Below are 17,667 nucleotides of genomic sequence, written 5' to 3' on the forward strand. Positions count from 1 at the left end.
GAATGCATTTCTCAGATGTTTTCACCTTTAAGGCGCTATGGAGAGATGCAACTCTTCCCTGAACTAGTGAGTGAATATTTTGGTTTCTTATCTAGACTCAAGACTGAAATCCTCCCTACAAAATAGTTTAAGCTAATAAACAGCAGGTGAGCAACAGTGATGCAGCCAGAAAGTACATACGTGCTACTGCGCCTGCTTAAGTTGTAGCTGCCATAACTGTTAAGATGCCGCTACGTCTCAGTAACACTTATGCTGAGCTGGTGCTTGAATCAGATTTTTAGCAAGTATAAAGGCTGAGTCATTCCTAGTTTTCTGAAAGAGGAGACATCATTACTTTTCAGACATTGCAACTTCAAACAAACCTCCTAGAAGCAGCAAATATATTTGATTTAGAAAACATTCTTCCGACTCTCTGCTCTTCTTAGCATTAACATAGAAAGACTTCTATATTCCAAAAAGCTCTTGGGATGAAATGTCTACTTAGTCTCTCAAGTTAGTAATCCTTAATGTTTTCTCTAGTGAGGCAGCTCAGTTACTACAGTCTCATAAAAATCCACATGTCAACAGTTAGATCCTCAGCTGTGCTGAGTGGCACCGATCCATCAAAACCAGCAGTTTACATTAACTGCTGTCGGGTTCTCCCTCTACTCTCCCTCAATGCAGTGCTTATTCTCAGTTTTAGTGCACAGATAAAATCCTCTCACTACTCTCTAGGGACTATCAGTGTCTTATTTCCTGAGGGTTATTTCGTTAGTCTTTTTTTTTTCCACACTCCACGGTTTGTGGTTTTTAACTCCAGGCAGCTTGATTAATATACAGAATATTTGTGCAAGGTAAAAATAAACATTGCACATGTATTAGAACGCTGGCTGTGGTGGGATGCCAAGCCACAAGAAAAGGTTGAATGGATGGGTATCATGGTTCTCTTCTTTTATGAAACTAAAAGAAAGGAAACAAAATTAGCAGCTGTGAAAGAAAAAGAGAAGAAAAGCATTTGTGGTAAAATTAAAGTGAAGTTCTATACAACCATCTTTGCTTCGTTCCTTCCTTTTTACTGTGCACAATGACTTTATGTGCATTGTGCTTTACAACTTAGGATAATGTTAAATGCCATTAAGTTGTTTCTTAAGCAGCCCTTTTGGGTTGTTCAGCTAATTATATTATATGTGTATATTTAGCTAGACTTAACTATATGTCTGTGTGTGCATGTGTATATATCTAAAAAATACAAACACGCGCATACTTGCATTCAGCTACATGTATTCAGCTACAGTGAGCAAAATATAGGCATTCAAATACATATACATCACTCTGTCTTGCTGCAGGCTCCACACAATTGGTGTTGAGATAGCAAACATTTCTTTTCCCTCTGCTTTGCCTTCTGCCTAAATGATACTTCAGATATGTGTCTAATTCAGCTCCCTAAAACTATTGTAAAGCATAGATACATGGACCCTGATGCTTAATACTGGGTACATACATGTAAAAACACTGACGCAAGTGTCTTCTCTTTTTATACACAGTCATAGACCCACTGATACACTAGTGGCATGTTAGAGCTGATACAGAAATCTTTACTGAGGCAAGATTAAGGGTTTAACTGAATAAAAATTACACAAGAACTCATATTAGCCTTTAACAGGAAACGATAACAAAATGTATGAGGATATCTGGGTTGTTCAAGTGGAGTTGCTTCCCTCCGAGACATGTACAGAATAAAAGGATTACATTATGCTTTTTTGCTATAAAGACCACAGTAGCTTCAGCCTGAAATGGCGGCATTCTTTGGAAATAGTCACAGAATTAAATTAGGCAATGCATAGTTTGTTTGTGCTGCTAATGCCAGGATTGTATCAGGATCAAAGCGTATGAACAGGGTATGAGAGAGGGAACAAAATAAAAATCTTCTCAATACTCCTATTGAAATCCAGTAGTTCATTCCACTTGCTCGTGGCAGGTGTATGATGGCCCCAGCAGTGAAGCACCTCTTCTTGGAAAACTCTGCGGGAGACAGCTTCCTCCTCCGATCACAGCCTCCAGGAACCTGATGTACGTCCGACTGAGCTCTGATACAACCATCCAGCACAGGGGTTTCAGCGCTCGCTTTACTGAAGGTAGTTTCTTCATTCACACAAACACATGTTTGTCTAATCACCAGTTAGTCTGTATCAGGTACAATTTTTCCGCACAGCTTATAATGGAAAGTGTTGCTTCTATACATGCAGTATACCAGTGTATATCTTTAACAGGACTGAATTTTGCAAAATTATAGATTAAAGAATTTAAAACAAAGGATCATCTTAGAGTCTTAAATTGGGAAAAATAAAAACGCTGTCTACGGCAAGCCATCTAGCAGACATGTCAGCTGCCTGTTATTCCTCCTGCCTTGGAGGTTAACTACTCATATGTATCCTGAGAAAAATATGCAACTGGCAGTTTCTACAAAGAAAGTGGCAAACTAACATTTTATATCTCTCTCTATGCTCATGAATCTGAAAAGGCATGAAAGAACTCTGTGCTGTGCTGTGCTGTTCATGAAGCACATGGATTCTGCCCTGCAAATCCCGTCAAACAGAAATAATCTAATTTGTGGATTGATATTTTCCATGGTTTCTTTTTTAATGAAAAATGCTGGCCAAAATTTTTCAAGAAAGTTCATATCCTTGTTGAATTTCTTTCTTTTTTCACAATAACTTTGAAAGCGTTTCCCATCCCCCCCCCCCCAAGATACAACCATTTAGTTTTTGTAGAGAAAACCCCCTTCTCTCATTTTTTTATTAGGATTCTTTCACTATATGTTAGCACTTTTCCCAGCAAAAAGCTTTTTTTTTTCTTTGAAAATTTTGTGAAAAATTGTAAAGAAAAGAAGGAATTTTCATCAGTAAAATTTTAAAAGCACCCCAAATCTTGACAACCCCAATTATTGAGGTTCCAGCTACATGCCTAATTCAGCATCTCGGACTACCAGCCAAGACAGCCTAACCTGCTAAATATTCTCAGAGCACATCTACCAGATCAGGCCCTGCACAAAAAGCAACTGGTGAGTCGGTGTTTAGAGCTCTCTGCCTGGGATGGAGGCAGCTCAGATTCTGTCTTCCTGAAAAGACCCTGTAATTCCCATTTCCCTGCTGGATGGCAGCACAGCATGAGGAGTGGATCCCAGCCTTTGATACCTAACTCCCCACTCTGATGTATAAAGCGGCTGGGTGTTAAATTCCAAATTGGGAGTTTGATGAAGAGTCAGCATGCTTAGAAATTAAGCATTGCAGCACTCAGTACTGCTAGCCAAAGTTACATAGTGGATTAAGCTCTTGCATATGTGCAGCATTTCACAGAGTTGCAGTTTTGTTGATCCAGCTCACAGGAGGATCGCGCCAATGTGATGTGCTGCAGTCCTTGGGCACGGGCAGGTTCTGGAGAGTTTCTCACTGTCCTTTCCTTCCTAAGTGCCAACGTAGGCAAATGATCAGAGAAATAGATGTAGATGAATAGATGATTGGACTGCCCTGAACTCAAGTTATTTTGACCCCAAGATTGCTCTCTTGAGCTATGAGGCACTGATGTAGACAAGGTCTGTTCCCAAGCCTTTCTGACTTCCCTCAAGTTCTTGTCATGAATTTTACCCTCATTTTACATTGCTGCAGCATGATATGTTTTATGTGTTCCTTTTCACTACAGTATCTAAGATACATGTTTTATACATATATAAATATATATATGTGTTTGTGTATATATGTGTTTCATTCTAAAGCATGTGGAAGTTTCACTGAGTCAGATTCAGTTGGGGCAGCAATTTCCTCTCCTCTGTATCCTGCCAAATACCCAAACAATCAGAACTGCAGCTGGATTATTCAGGCTCAGGAACCATGTAAGTAAAAACATCTTTTATAGTTAGCTGCGTGACTAATATCCTCATCCCTTTTTTCTGTAATAACAATACAAAGTTCCTCCTTTATTTCTCTAGGAAGTTCTGCATCCTGGTAGCTGGAGAGAGTGTGGCTCTCCTAATTTGTCCTAAGTCAGATTTTACTGTAGAAAGATTTAGGGCATAGTGAGGAAAACAAAGTTTACAACTTTGTCATCTTAGATGATTTACTGGGACCTGAGTGCTGGAATTCTAAACGAGGTGTTGAATAGTATTTGAAGTTGGAATCATCTGTTGGAAAATCTTATATTACGTAATCTTATGTGTTATTATACATAAGGCATAATATATAATACATAATGAATAATGTCTAATATAATGTTATATACACATATATATGTACACACATCTGACCTTATTTTGGTCTGGATTTTTCAGGCTAGAGTTGTGGTATATCAGATGTATGCTGTTAACATAAATAAAATTACTATCAAGTAATGAGAAAAGGTAGGGAGGTATTTTGATTTAAAATACAATTAAAAAAGAACAAAAATACACTAGTCTCGTGTGCGTAGCTATACTCTCAAATGTTTCTCTCTAATTTTAGACAGATTTCTGATTTATGTTAAAACACCAGCATTTTCCGTTGGATACCCAGTATTACTTTTGCAATGTATAAGATTTCCTAAAAAATATGTACAACTGTGAAAAGTTACAGTATCCTGGTAACATCATTTAAAGTAAATGTTTATTTTTGCCAGTGACTAATGAATATTTGTTGTTCATCTGATATCTATCCATTGCTATTAAAATCATAGAATGTTCCAACCACTTTTATAAGTTTATTTTGCTAAGTTATAAAATGAAAATCAGTATGCCAAGGAGAACACTAAAACAAAAATTAGGAGATGTTAAGCAATTTTTAAGCATAGGTTCTTATACAAATACATGAAAAATACATCATCAAAGCTCTTCCTGACCTATACAACAATTTTTTTAAGAACAGTCTCTTCCTGGATCTAGGTTGAAAGCTCATACATAGCTCTTGTCTCCTGATTTGTATCAGTGTGACAGAACACAAACATCATAGATAAGAAGTAGTCTATGTGTGTAGAGGCTTCCTCCATATATCACAAGCACCACTACATACTACACATATTACAGGTACACATGGCCTTATTGCGCCACCGCACAGCATAGCAGAACATAGCCATATGCAGTAGATTAGCCCTTGCAAACCACAGTAGAGAGTTCTTGTTCAGCTTTTGCTGAGAGGGCCAACAAGCCTGCTCTCACCACCCACTGTGTTTTTCATTTTACATCTTGAGGCACTGACAGCTGTAAGTGATTAACTGGCCTGGTGCATAAAAGAGGACTGAACCCACAGGCTATAGGGTTGAAGTCAGTGGCACCCTGCTGAATGCAGCACCAGGTCCATGTTCATGATTTCAGCTTATTCTAGCTAATTAATCATAGCCAAGTGAGAAATAAAAATGTTTGTGTCAAATTCAAACTTGGTCAATGTGGGAGAAAACTTAGTGGGCCTTGAGAAAAGCCTCTGTTCTTCCATTCATGAATTTAGCATTGTTCCTGTTAAACAAGCTAAAGCAATATGAGAGTCCAAAATACCCTGAGTCAGAAATCCGCTTTTTCGGCTTGTAGCCTACAGTCTGAGGGTGTGGAAAATCCAATTCCATATGAACATAGCTGAGGGTAGTTAATGATCCTTTGACCAGTCCAATTGATGTATGTGGAAGGTTACCAAACGATGAAAGACCCAGCTCTTTCTGAGCCTGGAGCAGGGCAGCGTCAGTTCACATTTTGTCCAGATCTATGATATAGATCACAAAGGGACAAGAGGTTATGGATGCATAGGAGTAAGTTTTGTTTTTCAATTATAATGTGTGTAAATTTTCCATGTTGTGTTTGGTGACATTTACACTAAATAATGAAGCTGTTCATCTGTTGGAAAATTTAGGTTCACGTGTGTGCATTAAATCCTACACTTCTAAACTAGAAAGTACTGAAATATGAAGAGATTTACCAAGACTTTTACAGTAAGGATTAATGAATTTCCATCAGGTTCACTTCACATATCAAAAATTAAATTAGTTCAGATTTTATGGTTTATGGTCCAATAACAGACACTAATTTATTTAACTGAGTGACTTCAGAGGAGAGAAGAAAAGATGGTACTTCTACTGTCCTAGAATGAATACAGAACATAGAAATTCAGTGTGTGTTACATGCCATTATTTATCTGTGAAATGCCCTCCTTCTCTTCAAGCTTTTACTCTTTTCTCTTGCCAGTCAACCACGTTACGCTTTCATTCACTGATTTTGATATTGAAAACAACAGGCAAAACTGTACAACGGATTTTGTAGAGATTTTGGATGGGAATAACTACGAGGCTCCTCTTCGAGGTATTGCACATTTCCCTTGTTTTTTTCATAGATAGGACTACACACAATGTAAGCAGGAGAATAATGTTTTCCATAACATTTCTCCTGCTTGATGGGCCTCCCCTGGCGTTGGGAGTTCCCATGGCAGCAATGGCCAAGGAGACCCTGGCTAGAGGAAAATCCTCAGTGTGCCCTGTGTGGTCCTTGCAAGTTGCCAAGCGCATCCCTCCTGACCTGTGGTGTGGAGCTGATCCTGCAGCCTCCCTCCTCCTCAGCAGGACGCTATGGGAAGTGGGGGGGAAGGAGGGAGGAAGGAGAAGGCTCTGCAATGGGGAACTGAGCAATTCAGTTTAAATGGCATTCTTCAGGTTGATTGTACAAGGATATAACGTGACCCTCACCCATATTCAGTCCGCACCATACACAGGTGAAGAAAGCTGCAAGTTTTTGGGAGCAGAAAATGAACTTCCCTCACACCCCAGAAAGCTTGCCACTCCGCTTGTTTCTAACTTTTCTGTGGCTTTCTACTCACTTCTCTTGCCCAGAGCCATCACCTCCCTATGTAAGGAGCAGCAAAATGCAGCATTGCTTAAACTGCCAGGAAACCACAAGGCAGCCCTGACCACAGCACGATCCTGACTCCCCTCACACTCCCAGCATTGCCTCAAATTCACTCCTGGGAAATTCAGAACAGCTGTGCCTGATTCTGCTCTCCCTTACACTGGTTTCGTATATACTCCCTTGACAGGAGTGGGGTTACACTCTATTTAAATGGGTTGTAACTGAGAGCAGACTCCAGTTCTTTGTCTCCTGCCCTGGGCCTTTGCTCTGCTTCTCGTGCTAGGCAAGAGGACTAGGGCACTAGCACCTATCTTTCTCTTCTGTCGGATGCCTTTCTGCTGGAGCATGTTTCATATACTTAACCCCCCATGTTATAGTCCGTTGCAGGAGTCTGTTTTTTGTTGCTTCTTTTTTTTCGTCAGAAACTAACAGAATGAAACAGAAACTATTGGTGCATGTATTTGTTAGGATTTTTTTTTTTCTAAGTAACCTGTATTTTCTGGGCAGAGTGAAAGCAAAAGACCTCATCGTTGGAATAGCCAGTAATTAGGGTGCCTGAAGTGCAGGAGGTCCATGTTCAAATCCTTCATCTGATAAAAAATATGTCGCCACCAGAACTGAGCTCTCTAATAATATGGCTATTTCATATTTGTGTGTATTTAATTTACAATTGCAATTGTGAGCAACAAATGTTGTTCCTGGCTGCTGTCAGGAGTTAATCCCAAATGTCAAGTTAGCAATAGTAACTATACACTGAACGCTTCATTTTTCTCTCTGGCTTCTCTTTCAGGCCATTACTGTGGCACTACTATGCCACATCCTATCACTTCTTTTGGTAATGCCTTGGTGGTGAACTTCATCTCCAACAACAACGTTACTGCCAGGGGCTTTCATGCTACCTATGCTGCATCATCATCATGTAAGTCCAAAGAGCAGCTGTTGCTAGCTTATGTCTCTGATTTTTAAGAAAAGGAAAAGATGCTGTATCTCTTTGGCTCTCTGACATTACCACTTTTAAACTCTGCTATTTCCCTAACTCTCCTTTTGGTCGTGGTCTGAGCAAGGAGATCACCAAGTTAAAGAACAAGGTGAAATGCTTCCCTGATTAGCAAATTCTTTGGCCCTCTCAAAGTATTTTTTCTGTGTTATCTTTTTCTAGCCTCTGCTGTCTCCTTCTCGTTGCAGCCTGCGGGGGTGCTTTCCACATGGAGAGAGGAGCTTTCAGCAGCCCTGGCTATCCCCAGCCGTATCCTCTTGACACAGAGTGTGTCTGGAAGATTCTCAGCTCCCCTGGCAACCGGCTGCAGCTGTCCTTCATGTAAATGCATTGCCAGGGGGTTATTATTCAGCCCTTTAATGGAGCTGAAGGAAGGATGCTCTGTGTTTATTAGGAAATGCAATTACCAGACGATAAAGCTGAAACATGCTCTTAGAATAACTTGGAAGGAGAACACAGCAGTGGCTGGTGGCAGCTTGCAATCAATGTTCTCCTCTCTTAGTCATTGCTTATATTAAGGCATATACAGCGTTATATAAATAGGTGGTTTATTGTTCGAGCAACATGGGATGCTGAAGAAGCCAGATCTCACTCACTTATAAACAAGAAGAAACTTAGCATTACTTCACCTTTTTTTTTTTTTTTCCCCACAAAGGACGTTCCTATTATTTCCCTACTGCCAGGTTCATCATACTGTTTATTATACAGCTGATTAACGTAAAGGGCTCCACAGACTGTAGCGATAGAATTGATATCAAAGTCTTCAGAGCTACTCCAACAACAAGGACAAGTATAGTAGTGGAGGTACAACAGGGACTAAGGGAGTACATCAAGGAATTTTGTTTTCCCTGTAGCAAAGAAATTTTCTTTGAAGAAATTCAGACAGGAAAGCCATGCGTGATCCACAGAACAATGCAGAGTCCTTTAGCAGGGTGCTTAGGTTGCTCTTTAACCGTGATGTGGATTTCTGAGCTTCTCTGTTTCCCAGCATCAAACAGTGGCTGGGGCCAAGGAAGAGAGCACTGTTCCCTTGCAAAGCTGATCAGAGATCAGCAAGAAAAGCAAAGTGATTCTGAATCTGCTTTTACAGTGAATCAGGACAAAAGGAGAATTTGTCCAATAATATGCCAACTGCATAAGGAGCAATTTGTTAAGCACATACTGGCTCACTAACACAATAAAAATTACATTATAGTCCTCCTTTATTCACTGAAGCAGAGTATAAGTACTACAGCCTGAAAACATTTTCCAAAACATTTGCTACAAAACAACGAATCTCAGCTTTTCAGAACCAAAACAGAAACTGTCAGCAGAACACATATTCAGACATATAAAGTGATACTGAGTTGATGTAGGTTCTTTTTCTTCAATTACACAGTGTTTTTCAGCTTGTCTTTCAACTGAAAAACCTGGAGTCATTGTGTTAGAAAGAGGTATTTATTTTTTTTAGTTTAATATTGGGGTTTTATAAAGTTTTTTTGGCATGAGATATTCATTTTCTTCAGCTCAGTCTGACAAAAATGCCTGTCTTGCAAGTTGAGGGTTAGCTTTAAATTAGTCTAAAGTATATCCAGATGAATGGTTGGAACCATTTCAAAGACAGTCTGTACACTGGAGACATATGGCTATGTTCAGGACTGAAGGAAGAGGAGGAGTTGTTACCAGAAAATCAGAAAGCACAAATATTTGGGGCATTAGTTATGAGAGGCACTTTCTGGAATCTTTACTGTGTATTTATGGCCAACTTCTGAAAAGTATATTGGATTGAATCAAAACACTTCACATAGAATAACTTCACTTAGAAATCATAAGATAATGATTTTTATAATCTATTTAGCATTCAGTTTGGTGCAATAATTGAAAACATGTTATTTGATTGCCAAATCCCATTCATTTTCTAAGGTAAACATTGGTTTAGAAGAGTCTATAGCAATTCTTGTTTTTCGTAGTCAGTCACATGAAATACAAAGAAGCCAGAGGAGCAGTAATATTTCATAATTCTGGAGAAACTGCTTAGAGATTTTTGAGCTTTCAAGGGTTAACTGAATCTGGAAATTGTTTTCTGATCAGAGAGTGTAATGAAATAATGCACACATGTAGGGGTTGGCAAACTGATTTGTAAGGCTAAAAGTTTTCTCTATACCCAATGGATGCTAAAATCTAACCTGGCCTTATATTAAAAATCTGTTTCGTATGTCAGAAACTTTCTAAGTTTCGGTGATGTTGTTGAACCACCAACACATCTTTAGAAGTGTTTAAGAACTCTTCAAAAATCACAGCTTTGCCAACTGAAGCTCTCATGAGGTAAGAGGCCAGAAAGGAGTGAGCCGTGTATCGGCGGCACTGCCAGGAAAGGCATAGTGATTTCTGGGTTCTGGAGGGCTTTGTTGCTGCTGTCTTCCCAACACCAGCCACAGGGGGATTTGCGACATGGCAGGGCAAACTCTGAAGTATGCTTCAATCACACGTCTGCTGATGCTCTCCTACTGCTATTGAACAGGGCATTTGATGTGGAACAGAGTAACGGCTGCACCAAGGACTACCTGGAGATTCGGGAAGATAACGAAACAGGCCTGCTGGCAGGACGATTCTGTGGCAATTCCTTGCCTTTAAATTATACATCTACTGTTGGACATGTCCTGTGGCTTAAATTTGTCTCAGACAGCTTCGGCACTGGTGGTGGCTTCAGGGCCACGTTCTCTCACTGTAAGTAAATGTTGTTTAATTGAAAACTGTTGTTCTTTCATAAAACTTGCAAAAGGATTCAAAAAAGTGAACACCTGGCCCTGTAAAGTGTATTAGACAATTCTTGTTGAGATCAGCAAGGCTGTGATTTCCCTTGAAAATATTTTCTAAAATACTTGCCTAAACTTTAGAGGGATGCTCTTTCTAAAACATATCAGAACAGAACACACACATATATATGTATATGTATTCACATAATTAGAAGAATTAGACATGAACTTTTATCTTTTTAATTATTATAACAAACCATTTATTCAAATTGAATCATATTATCCTTCTAGAAGCAAACAAATTCCATGGATTAGGCAAAATATAATGTGTTATCTATTTCACTGACTATTTTCTAAATGCATTCCTCAGTTAATCACCTATTTTTCAGATTCCTCCTTTAGCAACGTTGGGCTGAGAAGACACAAGTAAGAGCTACATGCCAAAAGCTTCTATGGCAATCTGAGTTTACCAGTAGCCTTAGAGTTAGAAATAGCTGACCATATGTCAGTGCTACTTGCGAATATGCAATCATATTCAATGTTTATGTTGGCATTTATTAGGCAATTGACAAATTAAGAAAAAAAAATTATTTTTCAGATTTCCATTTTGCTTTTAGAGTAGGACAATGTCTATATTCTGTTTTGGAACTAGATGATGTTAATCAGGGAGCAGAATGAGAAGGAAATGCTGCCAGGTCTTAGACCCAAAGCTGCCAGGGACCACTGCAAACGTTCAGTCTGACTTTCGGCACGAAGCAGGCAGGCTCCTGAGGACATGGCTAGACATCTGCAGCAGTTCTGATTAAGCCAGCTAAACTTCCAACCATTTTCCTTACTTTGTGACTTTTACTACTCATTTTCAAAAGGAATTTTCAATAGGTCATAGCTCAGTCAAGTCAAAACCATTTTTCCTCAGAATGCACCAAATCATTTTCTTACTTAATGCTTCCCAGGAGCAAGTGAGCAGGAAGTAAGTGGAGGGAGGGGGGAACTGAACCATGCGATCTGCCCATCTCTCCTACAAGCAGAGCCGCATGGCTGGAAGGGGTAATTTCCTTCAGATAAGGGTACGCTTCACAGCCACCCCAAGGAAATAATTAGGTGTGCACCCTAGGACTATCTGAGACAGAAGTCTATGCCTCAAAGTGTCCTAAGTAAATTAAGGGCTGAAATGAGAGCTATATTCCAGGCCTAGGCCACAAATACTTCATGTAATCTATGCGAATTAGAGGCATTTGTTGTCTCTTTCTTGTTTTTCAGTGTATGGAAATGACATTGTGGGAAATAGAGGACAAATAGCTTCACCGCAGTGGCCCAGAAGTTACCCTCACAATTCCAATTACCAGTGGCGGATAAGTGTAAACGCTTCACAAGTTATCCATGGTCGTATCCTGCAGATGGATATAGAAAATCATTACAGATGCCATTATGACAAGTTAAAGGTGATTTCATTGTGAAAAGTTCTTTTATTTTAATTAACTTTGATAAAAATACTGAATGGAGGAGCCTAAAATAGAAGCAGGAAGGATTTCCACAGATCGGGTTGGGGCTCATTGGTTTTGCTGTGTCATTTTTTCATTAATTGTTAGCTAGAGGAAGAGTAACGTGCTCTTTGGCTGCCTAACAGATATTTCCAAGCTGGAAGTTTGAAACTTATTAAAAACAAGTCCATAATGTTACAATCATAAAAAATTTTAAATCTGAGAATTTCAAGTCAGATGCCAGAATAAAAGACGGAACTTTGCTCTGTAATGGTTCAGTTGAGGACAAAAGTGATCATATCAGCCCAACCTCTAGAAATAAGGCCATTTAAAAGCCTACATGTGCTTCAAAACCCCCACTGGGCAATGATTTCTCCCCTCTCTCTTCTGAAATTCAGTCTAGCCTTTTCCAGGCTAAAAATACAGTAAACACGGTCCTAAGCAAAATGGAGCAGTACAGGTAAGCCTTATGTAAACAGCTACTTAGGTAAATTAGGTAAATCTCTTTCTTGTTTTCCTACCAGCTGATCCAAAAATCATCCTTTTCTTTCATCTTCTTTGGTAAGAAAAAAAGTTAATCCTAGTCCAGAATATTCAGATGTAATTCATTATTAATTTGCTAATGCCCAAATTTAGTATTAGTTCGAAAAGGAAATGTAAATTCTTTCAGCTCATGCCAGGTTTTAACAGCATCTTTCTTCCTGCTTGTCTGGCTTTCTTTGTCCAGCCCTCTGAGAGGAAGACTGTCTTTTCAAATCAGCTAGGTATTCAGTGTGTGAATCAGCCTGGGTCCTTTTACTTGACTCGGAGATCAGACCTTCAATGTAATGTCAGTTTTCTGTTTCCTAGCTTTCTCTTCTGGACATGCTTTTCTTGGGGGAAAAGAGAAAAAAAACACAAATAGGTTGGAAAGACAGCAAAAGAGAAACACCTTTTAACTAACTAAGAACTTAGCCTGTAGATAAATAGAATGAAAATATTTTATTACAAATTTATTTACTAGAATTTAAAATATATGTGTTCATCATGAAAAAAAATAAAAGAAAAAAATTCAAGAAAATTAATCCCTTCTTCTTGCAGATTGTGTTGTTTTCTCCTCAGCAAAGCACAAGGTTGCATTAATGGATTTTTTCACATGAGAAGCCTGTCAGTGTCCCCAAAGAGCAGCCCTATGATAGGGAATGAGCTGAGTTTGATGGCTTTTGTCCAGGTCCTTCTACTGTGAAAGCTTCACAATTAGCAGTATACGACGGACATTTTGCTCTGTTTTTAGAAAGAGGGATTGGTCTCTAACTGGGATTTGCTGAAAGAGCCATGTCTTTCTCACTCATTTTAAAGAGGATGCTTTTCTCCTCAAAATGTTGCTGGGTAGGGGAAGGATAAAAAGCTGCCTCTGCGAGGAATGGCAGCTTCCCTCTCTGCTCCTCTTTGCAGGTTTATGACGGGCCCAGCATTCATTCTCGCCCTATTGCAACATACTGTGGCACAGTCCCTGCTTCCTTCGCAGCCTCTGGCAGCTCCCTGACAGTCCAGTTCCAGTCAGATTCATCTGTGAGTGGAAAGGGCTTTCTTTTGGAGTGGCAGGCGGTGGATGGTTCTCCTGCTGCACGCACCATTGCTAGAGGTTGGTCTCTAGTGGGGTGTACAGCTTAAAGCGATATACCCCGGGATGTACGGAGATTTACCTAAGAAAACTGCAAACCAGTCTCCCCACAAGAAGAACCCTTAGTTACTAATTGAGGGAAACCTTTCATTGACATTTCAGTTAAACATTTTAATAGTTGTATTAAACAATTTGTATGAACACTCACTTATACTATTTGACACTGTTTTAAAAATGAGAGTCTTTGTTTGATGGAAGGGCATTTTTCTTTATACTGGCATTTCATGAAAGCTAAACCTTTAATAAACTTCAATGAAAAAAGTATCTTTCTTGAAATGCCATTCTTAAATCACTGGCCTTTTGATTTGAAACTTTTCAGGAAACAGCACCATAAATAGAGAGAATATGTTCAGTATGACCATATATCTCTTTGAGAAATAGCTCCTGGAAGGAGAGGGAATGTGCTTATTATATCATTCATTTTGTCTGAGCAAGTTAAGCAAGAGAAAGTTAAGACTAATTAGGACATAGTGAAACGTCTTGTTTCTAAATCTGATGGCAGACTGGTGGGGGCAGAGGGACTAAGGATCCCTGGGACTCCGCAGGATAGTAGTAGTATGTTATGGGTTTATGTGCTGGGAGAGCATTGGGCCACTGGATAACCCATCAAGGACTCCATCTGGTCCTAAACGCATAGCTGTGACATTAGGAATGGAGAAAGGAAAGCACTTCAGTTTGAAGAGGGTCTAGGTTGTTTATCCAGCTAATCAGCTGACCAATACCTGTTTTGCACGGTTATGTATGCAGCCTTTCTTACCGATGCCTTTGTTAAACTGCGCTAGATCCTGTTGGATCCTATCCTAGATATTCCTCATAGTAAAATAGGTCACATCATTACTACACCAGGTAGCAAAGGACTATCGTCCTTCTAGGTCTGGCATTTCAGAATTTGTACTCTCGGTCCAAATGCAAGCAATGCCTAAAGGAATGCATTCCTGTGACTACATATATCATTGTGTCCTCATTGTGCTTAATGATAGGACCGTCAGCTTACAGTACATATGGGGCAACGTTCAGTTTTAAAAGAGGCTGCTTTAATTTTATTTCCTCGTACATGGCAGGTGCATGCGGAGGGACTGTAACAACTGAAGAAACACCTTCATTCCTTTTCTCACCGGGCTGGCCCATGAATTACAGAAATTTTGCTGACTGTGTATGGCTTATCAGAGCTCCTGGATCCACAGTGGAGTTCAATATCTTGGCCTTAGACATAGAATCTCACAGCTCATGCAACTATGACCAACTTATTATTCGAGATGGTGAGATATCAATCTTGCTCTGCCCTGACAGCATGAAATAGGTACCCAACGTCTCAGTATTTAAAATTCTCTTGTCCGTTGATCTTAAGTAACCTAAACAGCAATAGGAACATGCTCTGAAGCAGTTTTCTGTTTATGTGCTGAAAATTTCTGCTTGTTCACTTAAAGTCTAGTGAAATATTTGGTGCTCTGTGAAAGTGTTTTTTGGTCTGTGAGGGTTTAAAGATCTTGAAAAGCGCTTGCCTGAAAGCGTGAGACCCACCGCGACTGACAAGAAGGTTTTAATTTATTTGGTTTTAACACTAACATTTCTTCTTTTGACCTCAGGAGACACTAGTCTTTCTCCAGTGTTGGCTACTGTATGTGGACGAGAACCTCCTGGGCCAATAAGATCCACTGGAGATACGATGTTCATTCACTTCATGTCAGATGCGAGTGTCACTGGAGCTGGGTTTAATGCCTCCTATTACAAAAGTAAGAGTTGTTTCCTTTCTCTTTGCCATAAGTGTCTGTCTTGCTACTTAGTACTGGGTAAGGAAAGAAATTACTCTTAATGGCATTTTTAACAGCTGTCTACAATGTATCCAGTTAAGCACACAGATGAATTATTCTTGTGTCTTACAAATACACATTCATAAATCTCTGACTCTGCAAAGGTAAAACCTGCCATTTGCCCAGAGATATAACACAATAAAGCGTGATCCAACCAGGCCCATCACTTTCCAGAAGTAAGAATAGCATGTACTAAAGAAGGTTATAAACGCTCAGCTGAGGAGTGAAAGAGAACAAATGCCCAACTAAGAGAGGGAAATGAATGATTCGAAGCATGGACACAAACCAGGCATGGGTGGATGCTGAGAGCTGTGTAAGTTCCAACAGGGATGTCAGCAGTTTGCAATGGTGCTCCTCCTACATGTACCCAGGGAAGGTGACATACTCCTCAACGGGCTGGAGGCACAAAGGAAGGTGTAATGAAAACAGTGGGCAGCCAGGGGAGATTGTTCTGACTTGCAGCTTGTGGTGGTGATGGTGGTTTGGTCCATAGCTAGAAGCAAAGAACTCAGCCATTGTAAAGATATGCTCATGCCACGGAGACCCTTGGCATAGCTGCCGGCTTACTTGTTTTTTAAAATCCGAGAACCACGTCTCAGTGTGAAGATGTTTTGTGTGTGTCATTTTGCAACCTGCTGCCTTGTATTTGGCAGATCATTCATTGTGTGCATTGCTGCATGTCCCTCAACTCTTCAAACACTTGCTTCAATGTTTGCTTTTATCTGTCACATCTTCCTTTTAGGAGACAGTTTTTTTAAATTAATATTCGAATACTTAATGCTAATATTTTCTTCTTGGCTTCAACTCTTTTTTTTTCAGGCTGTGGAGGCTATTTGCATACAGGCAGAGGTGTGATCGCATCCCCCAACTACCCTCAAGACTACGCTCCTAATCTGAATTGTTCCTGGCACGTACTGATAACCTCTGGATTTATTATTGCTGTCCATTTTGAACAGCCTTTCCAGGTTAAGAGTGAGGATGCATCCTGCAACCATGGGGATTATGTAGAGGTGAGGTTATTGGATATGGTCCCAAATCCTCAAAGCTGTTAACGCTACTAAATCTTACACATTTCGGTGTCAGTAAGAGAGCCCACCTTCTCAGGAAGTTAAAATACTGTAGAGATTTTTTTTATCCCTCTCTCTTATTTATTGCTGTGTATTAATTAATCACGAGGTGATTGTTTTCCCCCAGGGCTGGAAGCACTGGGATAGCATGTGCTCAGGGCTGTGTGCTGGAGTGACCTTAGCAATTTTTCTTCTTTCAGCTGAGGAATGGATTAGATGCTGCTGCCCCACCTTTGGGGTCTGGAAGAGGGAATGGGCGGTTTTGTGGAAGCAGCCCCATCTCTACCATGTACACCACAGACAATCAGCTGTTTGTCCAGTTCATTTCTGACAGCAGCAATGAGGGTCACGGATTCAAACTGAAATATGAGGCAAAGAGTCTAGGTAAGTCTAGGTAATAAACACAAGTTCTGCAACTCAATAGAAATAACTTAGAATTTGTTCTCTTAAATGAGTGGTTTGTTTCTTGTTATAAATCCCAACCTAGAAAGACTGTAACCTGATAAAAGCAAATATCTGTAAAAATGTCCTGTTTTCCATTTCAGTGTTTGATTTCTGATCTTCGTCTCCATTGTTTCCTCTCTGAAGAGAGACAGCTCCAGCTCATGGAAACTGGAGGCGTTAAAGTAAAAAAATACCTGATCGGGAACTGTTTAGGAGGGAGGCAGGGTCTGAAGTTAGAAAGAGATATTCATAATTCATACAGGAAAGGAAAACAAGCTGGAAACAAGAACATGATTTTCAATAGGCAGTACACAGTGCAAATGCTAAGTTATGCCAGGAATGATTCAGGCTAGTGCGTCTAGTAAAGTGATAACATTTCTTGCAAGTTGTGCTCTCAGCTGAGAAAATAACATCCCCTGTTGGAGCTACCGTTCTTGAAAGGATGGAAAAGGTGTGGGACTCATGTTCCAGAGTAAATCAGGGACTTGGCACTTGCAGTTGTTCTGCTGTATTTATGATGCATGCCACCTGGGACACGGGGAGTGCTCCTTCAAACCATGACTAAATGTGAACTAAACACGGCTAAGGTAACATGTCAGTCCAACTGAGTTTGTAAGTGCTTATTTTCTGCCTACTTTTC

General features: G+C 39.9%; 1 protein-coding gene across 2 annotated transcripts in view; it reads left to right on the forward strand.

Moving 5' to 3' along the window:
* The window catches only part of CUBN (cubilin), a 145,236-nt gene that overhangs the window by 77,792 nt on the left and 49,777 nt on the right, over positions 1-17,667 (forward strand). For both annotated transcript variants that reach the window (XM_009673702.2, XM_068934653.1), the window contains 12 exons: positions 1,958-2,114; positions 3,752-3,868; positions 6,176-6,289; positions 7,620-7,748; positions 8,015-8,147; positions 10,327-10,532; positions 11,822-12,003; positions 13,477-13,666; positions 14,767-14,964; positions 15,292-15,438; positions 16,336-16,526; positions 16,784-16,967. In XM_009673702.2, the coding sequence (XP_009671997.2) occupies positions 1,958-2,114; positions 3,752-3,868; positions 6,176-6,289; positions 7,620-7,748; positions 8,015-8,147; positions 10,327-10,532; positions 11,822-12,003; positions 13,477-13,666; positions 14,767-14,964; positions 15,292-15,438; positions 16,336-16,526; positions 16,784-16,967 (1,948 nt within the window). The remainder of the gene's footprint in view (positions 1-1,957; positions 2,115-3,751; positions 3,869-6,175; positions 6,290-7,619; positions 7,749-8,014; positions 8,148-10,326; positions 10,533-11,821; positions 12,004-13,476; positions 13,667-14,766; positions 14,965-15,291; positions 15,439-16,335; positions 16,527-16,783; positions 16,968-17,667) is intronic.

This window comes from Struthio camelus, chromosome 2 (assembly GCF_040807025.1).
Source record: "Struthio camelus isolate bStrCam1 chromosome 2, bStrCam1.hap1, whole genome shotgun sequence".
Taxonomy (NCBI): domain Eukaryota; kingdom Metazoa; phylum Chordata; class Aves; order Struthioniformes; family Struthionidae; genus Struthio; species Struthio camelus.